This window comes from Muntiacus reevesi, chromosome X (genome assembly GCF_963930625.1).
Source record: "Muntiacus reevesi chromosome X, mMunRee1.1, whole genome shotgun sequence".
In the NCBI taxonomy this organism is placed as follows: domain Eukaryota; kingdom Metazoa; phylum Chordata; class Mammalia; order Artiodactyla; family Cervidae; genus Muntiacus; species Muntiacus reevesi.
In genome coordinates this window covers 5482318-5500602 of record NC_089271.1, presented here as the reverse complement: position 1 = coordinate 5500602, position 18285 = coordinate 5482318, and the positions used below count along the sequence as shown (strand labels likewise).

The window sequence follows — 18285 nt, the reverse complement described above, 5'->3', positions numbered from 1 at the left end:
ATTCTGGAGTGGGTTGCCATTTCCTTCCTCACCTACCTCCCTGACCAGGGATCCAATCGATATCCCCTGCTTTAGAAGGTGAAGTCTTAACCACTGGACTACCAAGGAAGTCCGCTTGTTGTAAATAAGATCATTTAATTGTTTCAAAAGGTGGCAGTAATTAAGTATATAAAGACATTAGTGAAAAACTTAGGGACCTGCCAGAATAACTTGCATAAAAATGTTGATTCCCTCAATCTCGTCAAAAGCTAGTTCTCAACAGGAGGTGATACTGTATACAGGTGCGTGTGTGCTAAGTCACGTCTGACTCTCTGCAACCCCATGGACTGTAGCCCTTGAAAGTGAACGCATTAGTCGCCCAGTGGTGTCTAACTCTTTGTGACCCAGTGGACTGTGGCCTCTGTCCACGGAGTTCTCCAGGCAGGAACGCTGGGGTGGGTTGCCACGCCCTCCTCCAGGGCATCTTCCCGACCCAGGGATCGGCCCGTGGCTCCTGCATCAGCGGGCGGATTCTTTACCTTTGGAGCCACAGGGAAACCCATTATATGCAGGAGACACTAGCAAAGTCGGGAATGTGTGGGGCATCTAGGGATGGAGCTCAGAGGTGTTGGTCAGCATCCTATAGTGTGCAGGACCGATGCCCCCACCAAGAAGCATCCGGCCCCAAACGTCAGTGGTACCCAGGCTGAGAAACCTGCACGCAGTCTACATGTGGAGTTCTGTGTTTTGTTATTTTTTTTTGGGGGGGAGGGGAGTATGCTGGGGCTTAGTTGCCCTGTGGGCTTTTCTCAAGTTGCAGAGAGCAGGCTTCTGATTGCAGTGGCTTCTCTTGTTGCAGAGTACGGGCTCTAGGGGGCATAGGCTGCAGTCAGTGGTGGCACGTGACCTCAGCAGCTGCCGCTCCCAAGTTCTCAAGCACAGGCTTAATCATCGTGGTGCACGGGCTTAGCTGCCCTGAGAAGTGGGGGCGCTCTTCCGGGACCAGGGATCCAAGCTGTGTCCACCACACTGGCAGGCAGATTGTTTACCACCGAGCCATCAGCAGAGCCCGCAGTTCAGGTTTCAAGGTTATTTTGTTTATACTGACTGGAAAGCCCCGCAGTTCACATTTTAAGAAGATTTTCTTCCTACTGATTTTTTGTTTGTTTGTTTTTGCATTGCTAATCGTATCTGTAACAAGCAGGCTTTGCTTACAGAAGTAAAGATTGATTGACTAGCCCCGTCATATCCTACAGTCCCCGTGTCTCTTTCTGTCCCAGCTGTCCGTGGCAAACTTGGTAAGACTCAACCAGGCCCTCTTCCCGCCAAGCAGGAGGACAATGGAATCGCTCTATCAACTGGGCTTTGAGGACGCCAGCAGGTTTTTACGTAAAGAAAGTTGGTTTGAGTAGGACGCTTACAGCTTGGTAACAGAGAACACACTTCTTCACGGAGGTTTCTAATTAAATCCTTTTTATAAAGCCTATCATCACTATCAATTTTATTATGAGTTTTTGTAATGCTTGTAACTTTTAAAAACTTTCTGTTGTTTTGAGGTATAGCCAATTTACAACATTGTGATACTTTCACAGGGCAGCAAAGGCACTCAGCCATCCATTTACACGCATCCTTTCACCCAAACTCCCCTCCCATCCAGGCTGGCTCGTAACATTGAGCAGAGTTCCCTGAGCTGTCCAGCAGGTCCTTGCTGGTTCTCCATGTTACATACAGCAGTGTGTCCATGTCCATCCCAGACTCCCTGACTATCCCTTCCCCCATCCTTTCCCCCTGGGAACCATCAGGTTATTACAGAGTATTGAGCAGAGTTCCCTGTGCTGTCCAGTAGATCCTTGCTGGTTCTCCATGTTAAACACAGCCGTGTGTCCATGTCCATCCCAGACTCCCTGACTATCCCTTCCCCCATCCTTTCCCCCTGGGAACCATCAGGTTATCACAGAGTATTGAGCAGAGTTCCCCATGCTGTCCAGCAGGTCCTTGCTGGTTCTCCATGTTAAACACAGCCGTGTGTCCATGTCCATCCCAGACTCCCTGACCATCCCTTCCCCCATCCTTCCCCCTGGTGACCATCAGGTTATTACAGAGTATTGAGCAGAGTTCCCCATGCTGTCCAGCAGGTCCTTGCTGGTTCTCCACATTAAACACAGCCGTGTGTCCATGTCCATCCCAGACTCCCTGACTACCCCTTCCCCCATCCTTTCCCCCTGGGAACCATCAGGTTATTACAGAGTATTGAGCAGAGTTCCCCATGCTGTCCAGCAGGTCCTTGCTGGTTCTCCATGTTAAACACAGCCGTGTGTCCATGTCCATCCCAGACTCCCTGACTATCCCTTCCCCCATCCCTCCCCCTGGTGACCATCAGGTTATGACAGAGTATTGAGCAGAGTTCCCTGAGCTGTCCAGCAGGTCCTTGCTGGTTCTCCATGTTAAACACAGCAGTGTGTCCATGTCCATCCCAGACTCCCTGACTATCCCTTCCCCCATCCTTCCCCCTGGGAACCATCAGGTTATTACAGAGTATTGAGCAGGGTTCCCTGTGCTGTCCAGCAGGTCCTTGCTGGTTCTCCATGTTAAACACAGCAGTGTGTCCATGTCCATCCCAGACTCCCTGACTATCCCTTCCCCCATCCTTCCCCCTGGGGACCATAAGGTTATTACAGAGTGTTGAGCAGAGTTCCCCGTGCTATCCAGCAGGTCCTTGCTGGTTCTCCATGGTAAACACAGCAGTGTGTCCACGTCCATCCCAGACTCCCTGACTATCCCTTCCCCATCCTTCCCCCTGGTGACCATCAGGTTATTACAGAGTATTGAGCAGAGTTCCCTGTGCTGTCCAGCAGGTCCTTGCTGGTTCTCCATGTTAAACACAGCAGTGTGTCCATGTCCATCCCAGACTCCCTGACTGTCCCTTCCCCCATCCTTCCCCCTGGTGACCATCAGGTTATTACAGAGTTTTGATCAGAGTTCCCTGAGCTATCCAGCAGGTCCTTGCTGGTTCTCCATGTTAAACACAGCCGTGTGTCCATGTCCATCCCAGACTCCCTGACTATCCCTTCCCCCATCCTTCCCCCTGGTGACCATAAGGTTATTACAGAGTATTGAGCAGAGTTCCCTGTGCTGCCCAGCAGGTCCTTGCTGGTTCTCCATGTTAAACACAGCCGTGTGTCCATGTCCATCCCAGACTCCCTGACTATCCCTTCCCCCATCCTTTCCCCCTGGGAACCATCAGGTTATTACAGAGTATTGAGCAGAGTTCCCCGTGCTGTCCAGCAGGTCCTTGCTGGTTCTCCATGCTAAACACAGCCGTGTGTCCATGTCCATCCCAGACTCCCTGACTATCCCTTCCCCCATCCTTCCCCCTGGGAACCATAAGGTTATCACAGAGTATTGAGCAGAGTTCCCTGTGCTGTCCAGTAGATCCTTGCTGGTTCTCCATGTTAAACACAGCAGTGTGTCCATGTCCATCCCAGACTCCCTGACTATCCCTTCCCCCATCCTTTCCCCCTGGTGACCATCAGGTTATTACAGAGTATTGAGCAGAGTTCCCTGTGCTGTCCAGTAGATCCTTGCTGGTTATTCATTTTAAATATAGCAGTGTGTATAGGCGATCATAAGTTCCTTCTCTAAATTTGAGAGTCTGTTTCTGTTTTGTGAATAAGTTCGTTTATATCATTTCTTTTTAGATTCTGCATATAAGGGATGTCATACAATAGTTCTCATTCTCTGACTTGCTTCACATGGTATGGTAATCTGTAGGTTCATCCGTGGTGCTGCGGATGGCATTAATTCCTTCTTTTTGATGGCTGAGTCATATCCCATTGAATCAACATCCCTGGCGGCTCAGATGGTAAAGAATCTGCCTTCACTGCAGGAGACCTGGGTTTGGTCCCTGATTTGGGAAGATGCCCTGGAGGAGGAAATGGCAACCCACTCCAGTATTCTTGCCAGGAGAATCCCACGGACAGAGGAGACTGGTGGGCTACAACCCATAGGGTCGCAAAGAATCAGACACGACTGAGGTGACTTAGCACGCACGCATGCATCGTGTGGACATGTCCATCCCAAACTCCCTAACTATTCCTTCCCCCGTATCATTCACCTTCCGTCCCCCTGCCTGGGCAACCATAAATTCCTCCTCTAAGTCTGTGAATCTCTTTCTGTTTTGTAAGTAAGTTTATTTGTGGCATTTCTTTTTAGATGCCACACCTAAGGGATGTCATACGCTATTTCTCCTCCTCTGTCTGACTTAATTCCCTCACTGTGACACTCTCTAGCTCCACCCATGGCGCAAGTAGCATTATTTCATTTTTTTTCATGGCCGAGAGATACCCCATCGTATGTACGTACAACGTCTTCTGTGTCTCTCTCATCGACAGAGGAAAGGTCAGCACGTTAGACTTTTAAAAAGTGTATCGTCCCCACACTGCACGTGTTTGACCTTGTTAGTGGGAGGATCGTGTAAGATGGCTAAAAGACAGGTCTGGAGGAGCAGCTTTCTTACATGCGGGAAGTAAGTAAGTAGTCGCTCAGTCGTGCCCGACTCTTTGCAACCCCATGGACTGCAGCCAGGCCCCTCTGTCCATGAGATTTTCCAGGCAAGGATGCTGGAGTGGGTTGACACTGCCTTCTCCAGGGGATCTTCCCAAGGCAGGGGTGGAACCCAGGTCTCCCGCCCTGCAGGCAGGCGCTTTACGGACTGAGCTCCAAGGGCAGACACAGGGACATCATACAGCACTTTCACCTGCAGCCCCGGGATTCTCCTGGTGCCTCATCACAGCCCCTCGCCTGAACCCATCACAGCGCGTGGCGTGCGGTGGTTATAGCGCGTCCTCGGGCGCTGTGCTACCAGTCACGGGTGCTGGCGCCAGCGTGGCCCCGTTCCTCACGTCAGCCCTTCGAAGCGCCCGTGGGAGAGGCGTCTGGAAGCCCTGGAGAGGCTTTCTGACCCAGATCCTGCTTGAGAGGCTTGCTGACCCAGATCCTGCTTCCAAGGTCATTATCTGTGACCCGCAGCTCGATAAGTTCCCAGTTGCCCGCTGGGGCCGTTTCCTACTGTCTTTGGATCTGTCATGTAGAACTTCATCAGTCACTTCTTCGTTGCCATAACACTCTTTACTTCGTAACTATGGTAACCCACTGCTTCCACAGACGATGAGAGAAAAGAGATTTGAAGTTAAATAATGCGCTGAAGGAGCAAGTCATATATTCAAAAAAAAGAAAAAAAAAAAATACCTTACATTCTGGCTTCCCGATATTGGGCATCATGTGTGCCTACGTGAAGCTTGGAAAGAATGCACCGTGAGGCTCTGGGCATTGAGTGAGGATTTTAAACAGGCCTGGGCAGTTACGATGGAGCCTTGTGGTCGCAAAGGGACCTGTGTAACGCAGTGAAGCTATGACCCATGCCATGCAGACACTCACTGGTGTCTGACTCACTGCGACTCTCTGGACTGTAGCCCGCCCGGCTCCTCGGTCCAGGGGATTCTCCAGGCAAGAATACTGGAGTGGCTTGTCATTTCCTCCTCCTCCAGGGGATCTTCCCGACCCAGGGATCGAACCCACATCTTCTGCTTGGAGGCAGATTCTTTACAAGCCATGCCATGCAGGGCCACACTAGACGGATGGGTGACGGTGAAGAGTTCCAATACAATGTGGTCCGCTGGAGGAGGAAATTTCAACCAACTCCAGTATTCTTGCTGCAAGGACCCCATGAACAGTATGAAGAGGTTTTAGTTATGCTGCTTTTTTTTCCCCCTGATTAAAACATATACACATAATTACTTATATATATAAATATTAATCATAGAAAGGTTTTTGGTTCTTGGGCAGTACTTTTACAGTTGAGGCACCGATTATTAGGGAAATTCAGGGTTTAGAGTTTTTCTTGCCTAAGTTATGTCTGCACTGTCGCAAAATTTTTTGAAGTGATTGTCTGCACAACTTGAAGCAGGAGGAAAAGCAATTACTGCAGTTTAGGAAAAGTGGATAAGTTTTATCAATGATGATTGTTTGTTGTTGTTCAGGAGCTAAGTTGTATCCAACTCTTGCTGACCCCATGGACTGCAGCACTGTTCTTCACTGTCTCCTGGAGTTTGCTTAAACTCATGTTCACTGTGTCAGTGATGCCATCCAACCATCTTACCCTCTGTTGCCCCCTTCTCCTCTTGCATTCAATCTTTCCCAGCATCAGGTTCTTTTCTGAGTCAGCTCTTCGCAACAGGTGGTCAAAGTACTGGCGTTTCAGTTTCAGCAGCAGTCCTTCCAATGAATATTCAGGGCTGATCTCCTTTAGGACAGACTATGGTTTGATCTCCTTGCTGTCCATGGGACTCTTAAGAGTCTTTTCTAACACCACAATTCAAAAGCATCAATTCTTCAGTCCTCAACCTTCTTTTTGGTCCAACTCTGACATCCGTGTGTGACTACTGGAAATCATATAAGAGTAGTAGAAATTATTATTTCATTGTCATTTTATAATTCTACGGAAAGTACTTTTTTATTACTGTTAAATTATTAATATTTACAGACAGACAGTTTAAGTGGGCTAAATGCACCATGTACTCACTCACCACCGTACTTCATTTTGCTTTTGCTGACTCAACTCAAAGCTTTGCCAGCTGCATGCTCATACATATATCTGTGTATCCTCAGATACGTTCCCTTGGAATAATTCCTCTGCTGTTCTTTCTTTTTAAATTTCACTTGCTCTTGACTGACTTCAAAAGGGGCAAGAATATGATTCTTTTCCTTGCTGTCAGTCATTTCCTTGCTATCGAAAACCTTTCGACTGTAAAGTCCAGCACAGCTTGGAATAACACATCCAACCTGATCTTGGAATAAGGTGGTTTTCCGAAAGAACGGACAAGGGAAATGGACACAGCCACTTCTCATGGCTCTTAGCACAGGATGCCCAGAATCGATGGCAGGAGATGGTTGATGTCGTCTTCCCTGGAGAGGCATCTTAATCCTTACAGGCTGTCGTAACAAAACCACAAACCTCTCTCCCTGTTGCAGATGCTAGCAAGTCCAAGATCAAGGCCCTAGAGAATTCACCTTTCTCCATGTACTAGATACTACAAAGTTCAAGATGAAGGCACTAGAGACTTCCCTGGAACTCCAGTGGTTAAGACCTCCCCTTCCAATGTAGGGGCGGGGGTGCAGCTTTGATCCCTGGTCAGGGAACTTAAGATCCCACATGCCTCGGGGCCAAAAAACCAAAACGCAGAGCAGAAGCAATACCATAAGAAGTTCAGTAAAGACTTTAAAAATGGTCTACATTTTTAAAACATCTCTTAATAAACAAACAAGCATCAAGATGCTGGCAGGTTCTGAGTCTTCAGCTGGTGAAGGGGTGAAGAAGCTTTCTGGGGTTCTTTTGTAAGGACACTAATGCCGCTTATGAGGGCTCAACCCCAACCATCTAACCACTTCCCAAACCCCTGCCTTCTGTTACCATCACATTTTGCATGTTTGAGTGCTCTGTCCTGCTTCTTGCAAGCCCATGGACTGTAGCCCACCAGGGTCTTCTGTCCATGAGATTCTCCAGGCAAGAATACTGGAATGGGTTGCCATTTCCTTCTGCAGGGGATCTTCCCAACCCAGGGATGAAACCTGCATTTCCTACATTGGGAGACAGATTCTCTGCTGCTGAGCCAACAGGAACCATCGCATTGGGGGTTAGCAATTCAACATACACATCTTTGAGGACATAGCCTGGCGTGCTGCAGTCCATAGGGTCGCAAAGAGTCGGATACGACTGAGCGACTGAACTGAACCGACTGAAGCATGCAGTGTGCAGCTCAAAGGGAGTTAGATTCTCTGCGGTGCAGTGAGGTGAGGGTCAGGGTTAGGGAGGCGTGCACACGAAACCCAGGTAATTCCCCTGATTATCCCCTCTGCTGTCGTCACCAGTGGTCTAGTTAGTGGAAGGCTACCATGACCTCCTCTGGCAGGAGCAAGAGTAGAGATCATGTCTTTCTAAAGCATCAGGTTGTGAAAGTGTTAGTTGCTTAGTCACGTCCAACTCTTTGTGACTCCATGGACTGTAAGCCCATCAGGCTCCTCTGTCCATGAAATTTATCAGATGAGAATACTGGAGTGGGTAGCCATCCCCTTCCCCAGGGGAACTTCCCAACCCAGAAGTCGAACCCCAGGTTTCCTGGATTGCAGGCAGATGCTTTACCATCAGCCACCAGGGCAGCCGTATCTCAAGGTGGGCAGACGCACAAGGATCTCAATTAGGTTGTCCGTTCCAGAGACAGAAACTCGCCACTGGTCTCAGAAGGAGGCGTTTGATGCTTCATGGCAAGTTTTGTGAAGCCTCAGAGGGAGGATCAGCACTTGAACTTGTTAATTTCAACACCCTGAAGCCGAAGCAAAGTGTAGGAGCTTCCCTGGGATCATTCCTCATGTTGCACCTTCAAGTTTTTAGCTTAGCAGCTGTGCAAATTCCTGCCTAGCACGTGGCGAACTGGATGCATGAATGGAGTTGAATGGGTTCTCTGGTTTTACAACCTGACAACTGGTTTCCCAGCGGAGTTAAGATTATTCGCCTGCTACAACCAGCTCTATGCCATTCTCATCAGGGATTTCCAGCGTTTCCTGAATGTCACCTTCCTCATTTGGCAAACCAGCTTTTATAAAACCAGCTCTGCACCATTCTCTTCAGAAATTTCCAAAGCTCCCCGAATATGACCTTCCTTATTTGGTGACCAAATACCTATGATAAGTCATTTCAGTCGTGTCCGACTTTTTCAGATCTCATGGACCGCTACTCCCCACCCAAGGCTCCTCAGTCCATGAGAGTTTCCAGGCAAGAATACTGGAGTGGGTTTCCATTTCCTTCTCCACCAATAGCTATATGTGCTTATTTTATGTACATGCATATATATAAATTTTAAAAATGTAAAAATTTCATAAAACAGTACTCTCACTTTATGTACTTCTTTCTGATATTTTTATTGCATATTATTAAAAAACATTGTCATGGCATTTAAATGATTTCAGAACTGCTAATGAGTCAGGAGCTAGAGTTTGAAAACGTTATTCTAACCCAATATGACAACAGAGTCACTGAAGTTCTCAATTTGTGTTTAAAGTGCCTTTTTAAAAAATAATCACCCTTCACATACAGCATGGCAGAATACATAATTCATACTGTTCTTAAAATGCTTGTTTCTCCTCTCAGCATAAGTTAGTAAATATATTTTATTTAACCTGGCACTTAGTCACTCAGTCTTGTCTGACTCTTTGTGACCCCCATGGACTATAACTGACCAGGCTCCTCTGTCCATGGGATTTTTCAGGCGAGAAGTACCAGAGTGGGATGTCATTGCCTTCCCCAAATTTTATGACTACAGAACATCAGACAGAGCTCATTTCTACTCCAAAACCACAGTAATTTTCTATTAATATTTTAATTTTATTCCCCTGCTGTGACAAAGCTATAAATAATAGTCCGTAGTTGATTTCATCTGTAAAAATCTGCAGTGATGATAGTAATCCCATGATGAAGTCTTTAATAGTTAATCATTAATATTAATTAATAATTAATTAAGCATTAATTAATACAATTAATAATCAATTAATTAGTGAAGTGAAGTCACTCAGTCATGTCCGACTCTTTGCGACCCCATGGACTGCAGCCTACCAGGCTCTTCCGTCCATGGGATTTTCCAGGCAAGAGTGCTGGAGTGGGTTGCCATTTCCTTCTGCAGGGGATCTTCCCGACCCAGGGATCGAACCCGGGTCTCCCGCATTGCAGGCAGTCGCTTTAACCTCTGAGCCACCAGGGAAGCACAATCGATCAGTTACATAAGCTCAAAAAGTAACTTTTACTTTTCAGTTGCGCTGTGGATTTTCAAATACTGACTTTAGCTTTAAAGATGTAGACAGTTGGTACTGTAGGTCCTGGTCACCTTTGAGGCGGGATTATATAAGCAGTGGGCTACTTTCTCTCTCTAATTTTTTTATTAGAGTCTTATTGTTTTACAGTGTTGAGCGACTTTCTGCCGTTCAACGATGTGAACCAGATATATGTGCACATACATCGCTCCCCTCTAGAGCCTCCCTCCCACCCCCATCCCACCCCTTGAGGTCATCTCAGAGCACCAAGCTGAGGTCCCTGGGCCACATGGAGCTTCCCACTAGCTGTTGAGTTTACACGAGATCGTGTGTATATGTCACTGCGACTCTCAATCCATCCCACCCTCTTCCTTCCTCCTCGGTGTCCATGTGACCATTCTCTACATCTCTGTAGAGATTCTTCTGCAAACAGCTTCTTCTGTACCACTTGTTCCTATATGCTGTATATATGCATTAATACATGGAAGTTGTTCTCTTCATGACTTGCTTCACTCTATATGACAGACTCTGGGTCCAGCCACGTCTCTACTCAGTTTCATTCCTTTTTATGGCTGGGAAATAGTCCGTTGTAAATAGGTACCATATCTTTTTCATGCATTCAGCTGTCAGTACGCATTTATGTTGCTTACTTGTCTGACTATTGTCAATATCGCTGCAGTGAACATTGGGGTACACGTGCCTTTCTGAATTATGGTTTTCTCAAGGTATAGATGCTTGCTCCTTGGAAGAGAAGCTGTGACAAACCAGGTCAGAATATTAAAAAGCAGAGGCGTTACTTTGCCAACAAAGGTCCGTCTAGTCGAAGCTATGGTTTTTCCAGTAGTCATGAGTGGATGTGAGAATTGGACCATAAAGGAGGCTGAGCGCCGAAGAATTGATGCTTCTGAACTGTGGTGTTGGAGAAGACTCTTGAGAGTCCCTTGGACTGCAAGAAGATCCAACCAGTCCATCCTAAAGGAGATCAGTCCTGGGTGTTCACTGGAAGAAGTGATGCTGAAGCTAAAACTCCAACACTTTGACCACCTGATGTGAACAGCCCACTCAATGGAAAAGACCCTGATGCTGGGAAAGACTGAGGGCAGGAGGAGAAGGGAACGACAGAGGATGAGGTGGTCGGATGGCATCACCGACTCCTTGGACACGAGTTTGAGCAGTTCTGGGAGTTGGTGATGGACAGGGAAGCTTGGCGTACTGCAGCCCATGGGGTCACAAAGAGTTGGACACGACTGAGCGACTGAAAGACAGGTATATGCCCAGGAGTGAGATTGTTGGCTCATATGATAGTTCTCTGTTTAGTTTTGTGAGGAACTCCATCCTGTTCTCTGTAGTGACTGCACCAATTTACATCCCCACCAACGGTGCAAGACGGTTCCCTTTTTTCTACACCCTCTCCAGCATTTATTATTTGTAGATTTTCTTTTTTTTATGATGGCCATTCTGACTGGTAAGACACGATTCCTCACTGTGATTTTGATTTTTCATTTCTCTTATAATGAGTCATGTTGAGCATCTTTTCCTGTGCCTCTTGCCCATCTGTCTGTCTGTTTATATCTTCCACTCATTTTTTTGTTTGTTTGTTTTTTTTTCTGATACTGAGGTGCATGAGCTGTTTGTATATTTTGAAGAATAATCCCTTGTCGGTTGCTTTGTTTGCAAATATATTTTTCTCCCATTCGGACTGTCGTCTTTTCCTTTTGTTTATGGTTTCCTTTCCTGTGAAAAGCTTTTAAGTTTCATTAAGTCCCATTTGTTTATTTTTTGCTCTTACTTTCATTACTCTAGGAGACGGGCCGAGAAGGATCTTGCTGTGATTTATGTCAAGAGGGTTCTGCCTGCATTTTCCTCTAAGAGTTGTACAGTGTCTGATCTTACGTGTGGGTCTTTTATCCATCTCGAGTCTATTTTTGTGTGTGGTGTCAGGGAGTGTTCTGATTTCATCCTTTTACACGTCGATGTCCACTTTCCTCAGCACCACTCAAAAGAGGAGTCTGTCTTCTCTCCATTGTATATTCTTGCCTCCTTCGTCATAGATTAGGCAACCACAGGTACGTGGGTTCTGCTCTGGGAGACGACAGGATAGAACCTGTCCTGTGGATCTGTATTTCTGTTTTTCTGCCAGTGCCAGAGATTTTTGCCTTGAACCATTTAGTATTCCAAGCTCATACAGTTTTCTGCATTTAAAAGTACAGTTGATTTCATTGTCATTTCTTATCTAATGCACCAACAATATGCAATGTATCTGTAATGTTTTACAATGCCTCTGTTCACCTTGTCAGTAGCATGTAATCAACGTGCTATTAAAAATGAACGCACATGGAGTTCAAATCAACCCCATATGCAGTATGGTGACATCCTTTGCTTAAAGATCTTTCTGTAATTCAAGTTTTACGCTGATCTGTCCCATTTGCTCAGAGGCAATAATTCATTCCTTGACATCCATATTCCTTTAGCGGTGTCACTGAAGCACTGGCTATCACCAAGAAGATTGAAATGGGCGCCAGGGTGGTTTTAATGTACATTTCAGAGTACCAGCAGTTTGCAAGATGTTTATACTCATTAGAAGGACCACATAAGAGATAGTTCATCTGTTGCTATTGGCTCTTTGCCATCAGTATTGATTTATAATTTAGTTTTCTGCCAGCATCTGATTGATAGTCAAGCTGCAAAAGTGAACAGAGTAGGTTCCTACTTCCATGGAGCATTTGTTTTACTGAGTAAGATAATAGAGATACTTGTTGCTTGTCTTCCTGACTCTTGTGACCCCATGGACTATAGCCCACCAGGCTCCTCTGTCCATGGGATTGCCCAGGAAAGAATACTGGAGTGGGTTGCCATTTCCTCCTTCACGGGATCTTCCCGGCCCAGGGATCCAACCCACATCTCCTGCATTGGCAGGCTGATTCTTTACCCCTGAGTCACCAGGGAAGCCCAATCAAAGATAGTATTGCTGTTGTTCACTCCCTCAGTAGTGTCTGACTCTTCGCGACCCCGTGAATGCCAACACAGCAGGCCTCCCTGTCCATCATCGCCCCCCCCCAGAGTTTACTCAAACTCATGTCCATTGCGTTGGTGATGCCGTCCAACCATCTCATCCTCTGTCGTCCCCTTCTCCTCTCGCCTTCAATCTTTCCCAGCATCAGGGTCTTTTCCAGTGAGTCAGCTCTTCGCATCAGGTAGCCAAAGAATTAGAGCTTCGGCATCAGTCCTTCCAATTAATATTACAAGGTTGATTTCCTTTAGAATTGACTGGTTTGATCACCCACCCCAGGTGCCATTTGTAGACCTTGTTAGAGATGCCACAGTGCAGGGGTTTGGCTGTGTCTGCTGTCAGGATTGTGCTATTGTGGTGGATCTTCATGGATGCTTTTCTTCTTGGGCTAACTTGATAAGGTTTTGGCACAGATAATGTGAAATCATGAGTAATAATTATACACTTCTTTATTCTGTTGTGTGCTCAGAAATATTCTGAGTGCTATATTTGATGGGCGTTCTCATCCATATGTCTTTCCTTTGTAACTTTTTATTTTGTAATGGGATATAGCCAATGAAAAATATGATAATTTCAGGCGGTCGGCAAAGGGACTCAGCCATCCATATGCATGTATCCATTCTCCCGTGAACTCCCCTCCCATCCAGGCTGCCACATGACATTGAGCAGAGTTCCCTGAGCTGGGAAGCAGGTCCTTGCTGGTTCTCCATGGTAAACACAGCAGGGTGTCCATGTCCATCCCAGACTCCCTGACTATCCCTTCCCCCATCCTTCCCCCTGGTGACCATCAGGTTATTACAGAGTATTGAACAGAGTTCCCTGTGCTGACCAGCAGGTCCTTGCTGGTTCTCCATGTTAAACACAGCAGTGTGTCCATGTCCATCCCAGACTCCCTGACTGTCCCTTCCCCCATCCTTCCCCCTGGGAACCATAAGGTTATTACAGAGTACTGAGCAGAGTTCCCCGTGCTGTCTAGCAGGTCCTTGCTGGTTCTCCATGTTAAACACAGCCGTGTGTCCATGTCCATCCCAGACTCCCTGACTGTCCCTTCCCCCATCCTTCTCCCTGGGAACCATAAGGTTATTACAGAGTACTGAGCAGAGTTCCCCGTGCTGTCCAGCAGGTCCTTGCTGGTTCTCCATGTTAAACACAGCCGTGTGTCCATGTCCATCCAGACTCCCTGACTATCCCTTCCCCCATCCTTCCCCCTGGGAACCATCAGGTTATTACAGAGTATTGAGCAGAGTTCCCTGTGCTGTCCAGCAGGTCCTTGCTGGTTCTCCATGTTAAGCACAGCAGTGTGTCCATGTCCATCCCAGACTCCCTAACTATCCCTTCTCCCATCCTTCTCCCCTGGGAACCATAAGTTTTTTCTCTAAGTCTATGAGTGTGTTTCTGATTTGTTTCTAAGTTCATTTGTATCATTTCTTTTTAGATCCCACGTGTAAGGGATGTCACATGATATTTCTCCTTCTCTGTCTGACTTACTTCACTCAGGACGATAATCTTTAAGTGCATCCATGTTGCTATAAATGGCATTCTTTCACTCTTTTAATGGTTGAGTGATATTCCATTGTATATGTGTACTATGTCTTCTTTTTCCATTTCTCTGTTGCATATATCTCTCCTTTTATGGCACAACCCTACCTTTTAAAAAAAATATACATTTAGTTTTAATTGATTGGTTTACATTACTGGTTTGATGTCAGCCATACATCAACATGAATTCACCATAGGTCTACCTACATCCCCTCCCTCTTGAATCCCCCTCCCACCCCCCTCCCACCCCCCTAGCTTATTACAGAGCCCCAGTTTGAGTTCCTGGGATAGATAGCAAGTTCCCGCTGGCTCTCTGTTTACATATGTTAGTGTGTATGCATCCCTGCGACTCTCTCCGTTTGTCTCACCCCGGCCCTCTGCTCTTCTACCCTTGTCCATAAGTCTGGTTTCACCGTAGGCGTCCTCGTCTTGTTCCTGATCTCAGAGGGAATGCTTTCAGTTTCTCCCCATTGACAAACCTGTTTGCTGTGGCTTTGTTGTATGTCTGTCTGTTAGTCAGTCAGTTGTGTCCAACTCTCTGTGGCCCTGTGGGCTGTAACCTATCAGTCTCCTCCGTCCATGGGATGCTCCAGGCAAGAATACTGGAGTGGGTTGCCATCTCCTTCTCCAGGGGATCTTCCCGACCCAGGGATTGAACCCAGGTCTCCTGCATTGCAGGCAGATGCTTTATCATCTGAGCCACCAGGGGTGTGGGTTTGTTGTATATGGCCTTTATTTTGTTAAGGTAGGTTCCTTCTGTGCCCATTTTTTGAAGAGTTTGTGTTTTTTTTTAAATCATAAATGAGTGCTGAATTTTGTCGAAAGCCTTTTCTGTCTCTACTGAAATTATCATATGGTTTTTATCTTTCAGTTAGTTAATATGGTGTATCATATTGATTAATATACGTGTATTGAAGAATCTTTGGATCCCTGAGAATCCTACCCTTTTTGTTTGCTTTATTTTATCAAAATGACATTTCCGTTAAGAAGATACTCTATTTGCTTTTATAGTATTTTTCAACAGTGGAAAAAGAAAAATATGAAAAGCATTGAAAAAGGACAGCCTCAGGTTTCATGCCTTAATTTGACTGTTGGCAATTAGCACATTTAAAATGTTTTGGCATTTTAAAAGCAGTCAAAAATATTAAATTTTAAATCTAAAGCTCCTCTCCTTTTATTCTGTATGTCTCCCGTTTCCCAAGGGTAACAGTTTTACCAAAGTAGGCGTGTGCTAAATACACATTCATACATCTACAGAAACACAGTTATAACACAATCGAGTAACTCTGAGTGCCTGTTCACATTTGCATATTGTCATCAGTCAATGGATGTCGTTTCATTCATTTTTCTCAGTTGACCGTTTATCTTCAGGATGGATCCCTGCTATAAATCTAGGTCAGGCTCAAACATTTTGACTACTGTATCAACCTGTCAGGATTTCTTTATCCGTGACTCTTGTCCGTGGACATTTGGGTCATCTCGAGCCTTCAGTCCTTACAGACAAGGTCGATGCGACCTTCCTAGCCATGTTTCCTGTGCAGTGTGGACATCCAAGGGTGCCCTCTGCGCAGGTGGGTTGCTGGGTCATCACGGGTTGCACGTCTTCAACTCAAGCAGAGACTGCAAAACTTCTGTCCGATACAGGGGCACCTCTTCCTCACGTGCAGAACCGAACACAGAGTCCTGTCGCCGCTCATTTTTATCTATATTCGGTTGTCTCAGACTTACCGATTTTCTTCTCATCAGTATTAGGAGACAGGTTCTTTCTTTTTTGCTCCCATTTCTATTTCCCTGATTATTAGACAGGCGGATTTTTTTTTAATTATTTTTAAAATTTTTATCTTTTTTCTAATTAAAAAAAAATTTGTATGTATGCCTTATAGCTGGGCGGGGTCTTAGTTGAGGCCCGTGGGCTGTTTGTTGCAGTGTGCGGGTTTGTCGCTAGTTGCAACACGTCAGCTCAGGGCACGTGGGCTTGTGGTTGTGGTTGTGTGAGCCTCAGAGAGCGCGGGCTCTGTACCTCGGGGCCCTGGGCCTTTCAAAGGTTGTTGCTATGGGCCGTGAACGATGCCAGAATTCTTGGCCTCCAGAGGAGAGTGTGGTGAACCAAGGTCGGAAGAGCATATAAAACCAAGGAGGGTCTTGGGATGCAGGAAGGGGAAAAACCAGACCCTTGTCATCCTTCCTTCCCGCCCCCGCCTGTTGTAACTATTAGTAGAACGGTATAACCTGCCTCCCCTCCTAGCCCACAGGGAGAAGGTATTTGCCCTACTCTTCCCTCCGCCCAGTATACGTGCCTCATCCAGTGAGCAGATGACCCGCAAGACCCCTGTCCCGCTCCTTGTACCCTGAGTATAAAAGTGAACAAAGGACCCCTGTTCAGCGTCGGTTCTCCCTTGAGCTGGCCCGCTGTTCCAACAGCGTCTCCTCCTCTAATAAAGTTTATTTCCCTCTCATACTGTCTCGTGTCTGGAAATTCTTTTCCAACCCACGCCCAGCCCAGGGCAGAGAGGAATTCAATCCAGGGTCAGTGACGAGGTGTGATCGCTCAGAGCTTTCTATGTAATAAAGTTTTATTAGATTATAAAAGAGAGAGGGAAAGCTTCTGACATAGACATCAGAAGGGGCCAGCAAGAGTGCCCCCTCGCGTTTCTAGCAAGAAGTTATATACCTGTTAGTTAAAGTCGCTCAGTTATGTCTGACTCTTTGCCACCCCCATGAAATTGGTTCATGGAATTCTCCAGGTCAGAGTACTGGAGTGGGTAGCCTTTCCCTTCTCCAGGGGATCTTCCCGACCCAGGGATCGAACCCAGGTCGCCTGCATTGCAGGAAGATTCTTCACCAGCTGGGCCATCAGGGAAGCCCAAGAATACTGGAGTGGGTAGCCTTTCCTTTCTCCAGGGAATCTTTCCAACCTAGGAATCGAACCGGTGTCTCCTGCATTGCAGGCAGATTCTTTACCAACTGAGCTATCAGGGAAGCCCTATTTACCTATTAGCAAGCTGCTAATTAGAGGAAGGAAATGTCTCAAAACTCAGAGACTGGCACCAAGCCCTTCACCCACAAGATGCATTTTGAGATAACATTGACACCAGGTGAGTCATCCCGGGCCATAAAACAGCTGACATGAATCTTGAAGAAAGAAACACATGGTTAATGAAACACATGGTTTCATTAACAATACTTTTTTTTTAGTATATGTGCTGCCGAAGTGAGCACTCGTTAACAATACTGTAAAGTAATTAGCCTCCAATTAAAATAAATAAATTTAAAATAAATGAATAAATAAAAAGGAACACCGCTTAAGAGAACATTTCCCTGAGTCAAACATACCGCTTTGTTGAGACCTTATGGGTTCTGCGTCTTAGGTGGAACCGACTTGAAGACAGACAGAGTCTAAGGTAAATACAGAGTTCATTAACATAGCTCCAGAAAAACACTTCCACAAGAAAAACCCATCGGTGAGCTCAAGGTTTGAGAAAAGTGAAGTTCAGGTGGAACCAGCTGTCGTCCTTGGCAACCCAGAATTTTTAAAAGAAACGTCCTTTTTAATTTTGTAGAGAGAAGAGAAAAAAAAAAAAAGTCTGACACTTGTAGTGTATTTCCTCCTGCCGCTTAAGAGACCAAAAAAAAAAAAAAAAAAACCATCTGACATTTGCAGTCTTACTTCCTTCGCTTGGGGACCCTGACCTTCCTGCCTGTTACCCTCTCACCGCCTAGTTTAGGCACACAGGCTTTAGTTGCCCTGTATGTGGGATCTCACCTCCCTGACCGGGGATGAAACCTGAGTCCCTTGCACTGGAAGGCGGAATATTAACCACTGGACCGCCAGGGACCCACCGAGGTGGACCTTTTTAAGCAACAGCAGCTTCTAAGAGAATCTTAAATATTGGCTCTTG

General features: G+C 46.2%; 1 protein-coding gene across 4 annotated transcripts in view; it reads left to right on the top strand.

Moving 5' to 3' along the window:
- PNPLA4 (patatin like phospholipase domain containing 4) overlaps window positions 1–18285 on the top strand; it is an 87041-nt gene that overhangs the window by 46614 nt on the left and 22142 nt on the right. For 2 of the 4 annotated variants that reach the window (XM_065916568.1, XM_065916569.1), the window contains exon 7: window positions 1260–1561. The exons of 1 other annotated variant lie outside the window; for it this stretch is intronic. In XM_065916568.1, coding sequence (XP_065772640.1) covers window positions 1260–1391 — 132 coding nt within the window. In that variant the 3' untranslated portion in view covers window positions 1392–1561. Of the gene's footprint in view, window positions 1–1259; window positions 1562–8249; window positions 8854–18285 lie in introns of those variants that run through there. One more of the 4 variants, XM_065916570.1, reaches the window with a different exon arrangement.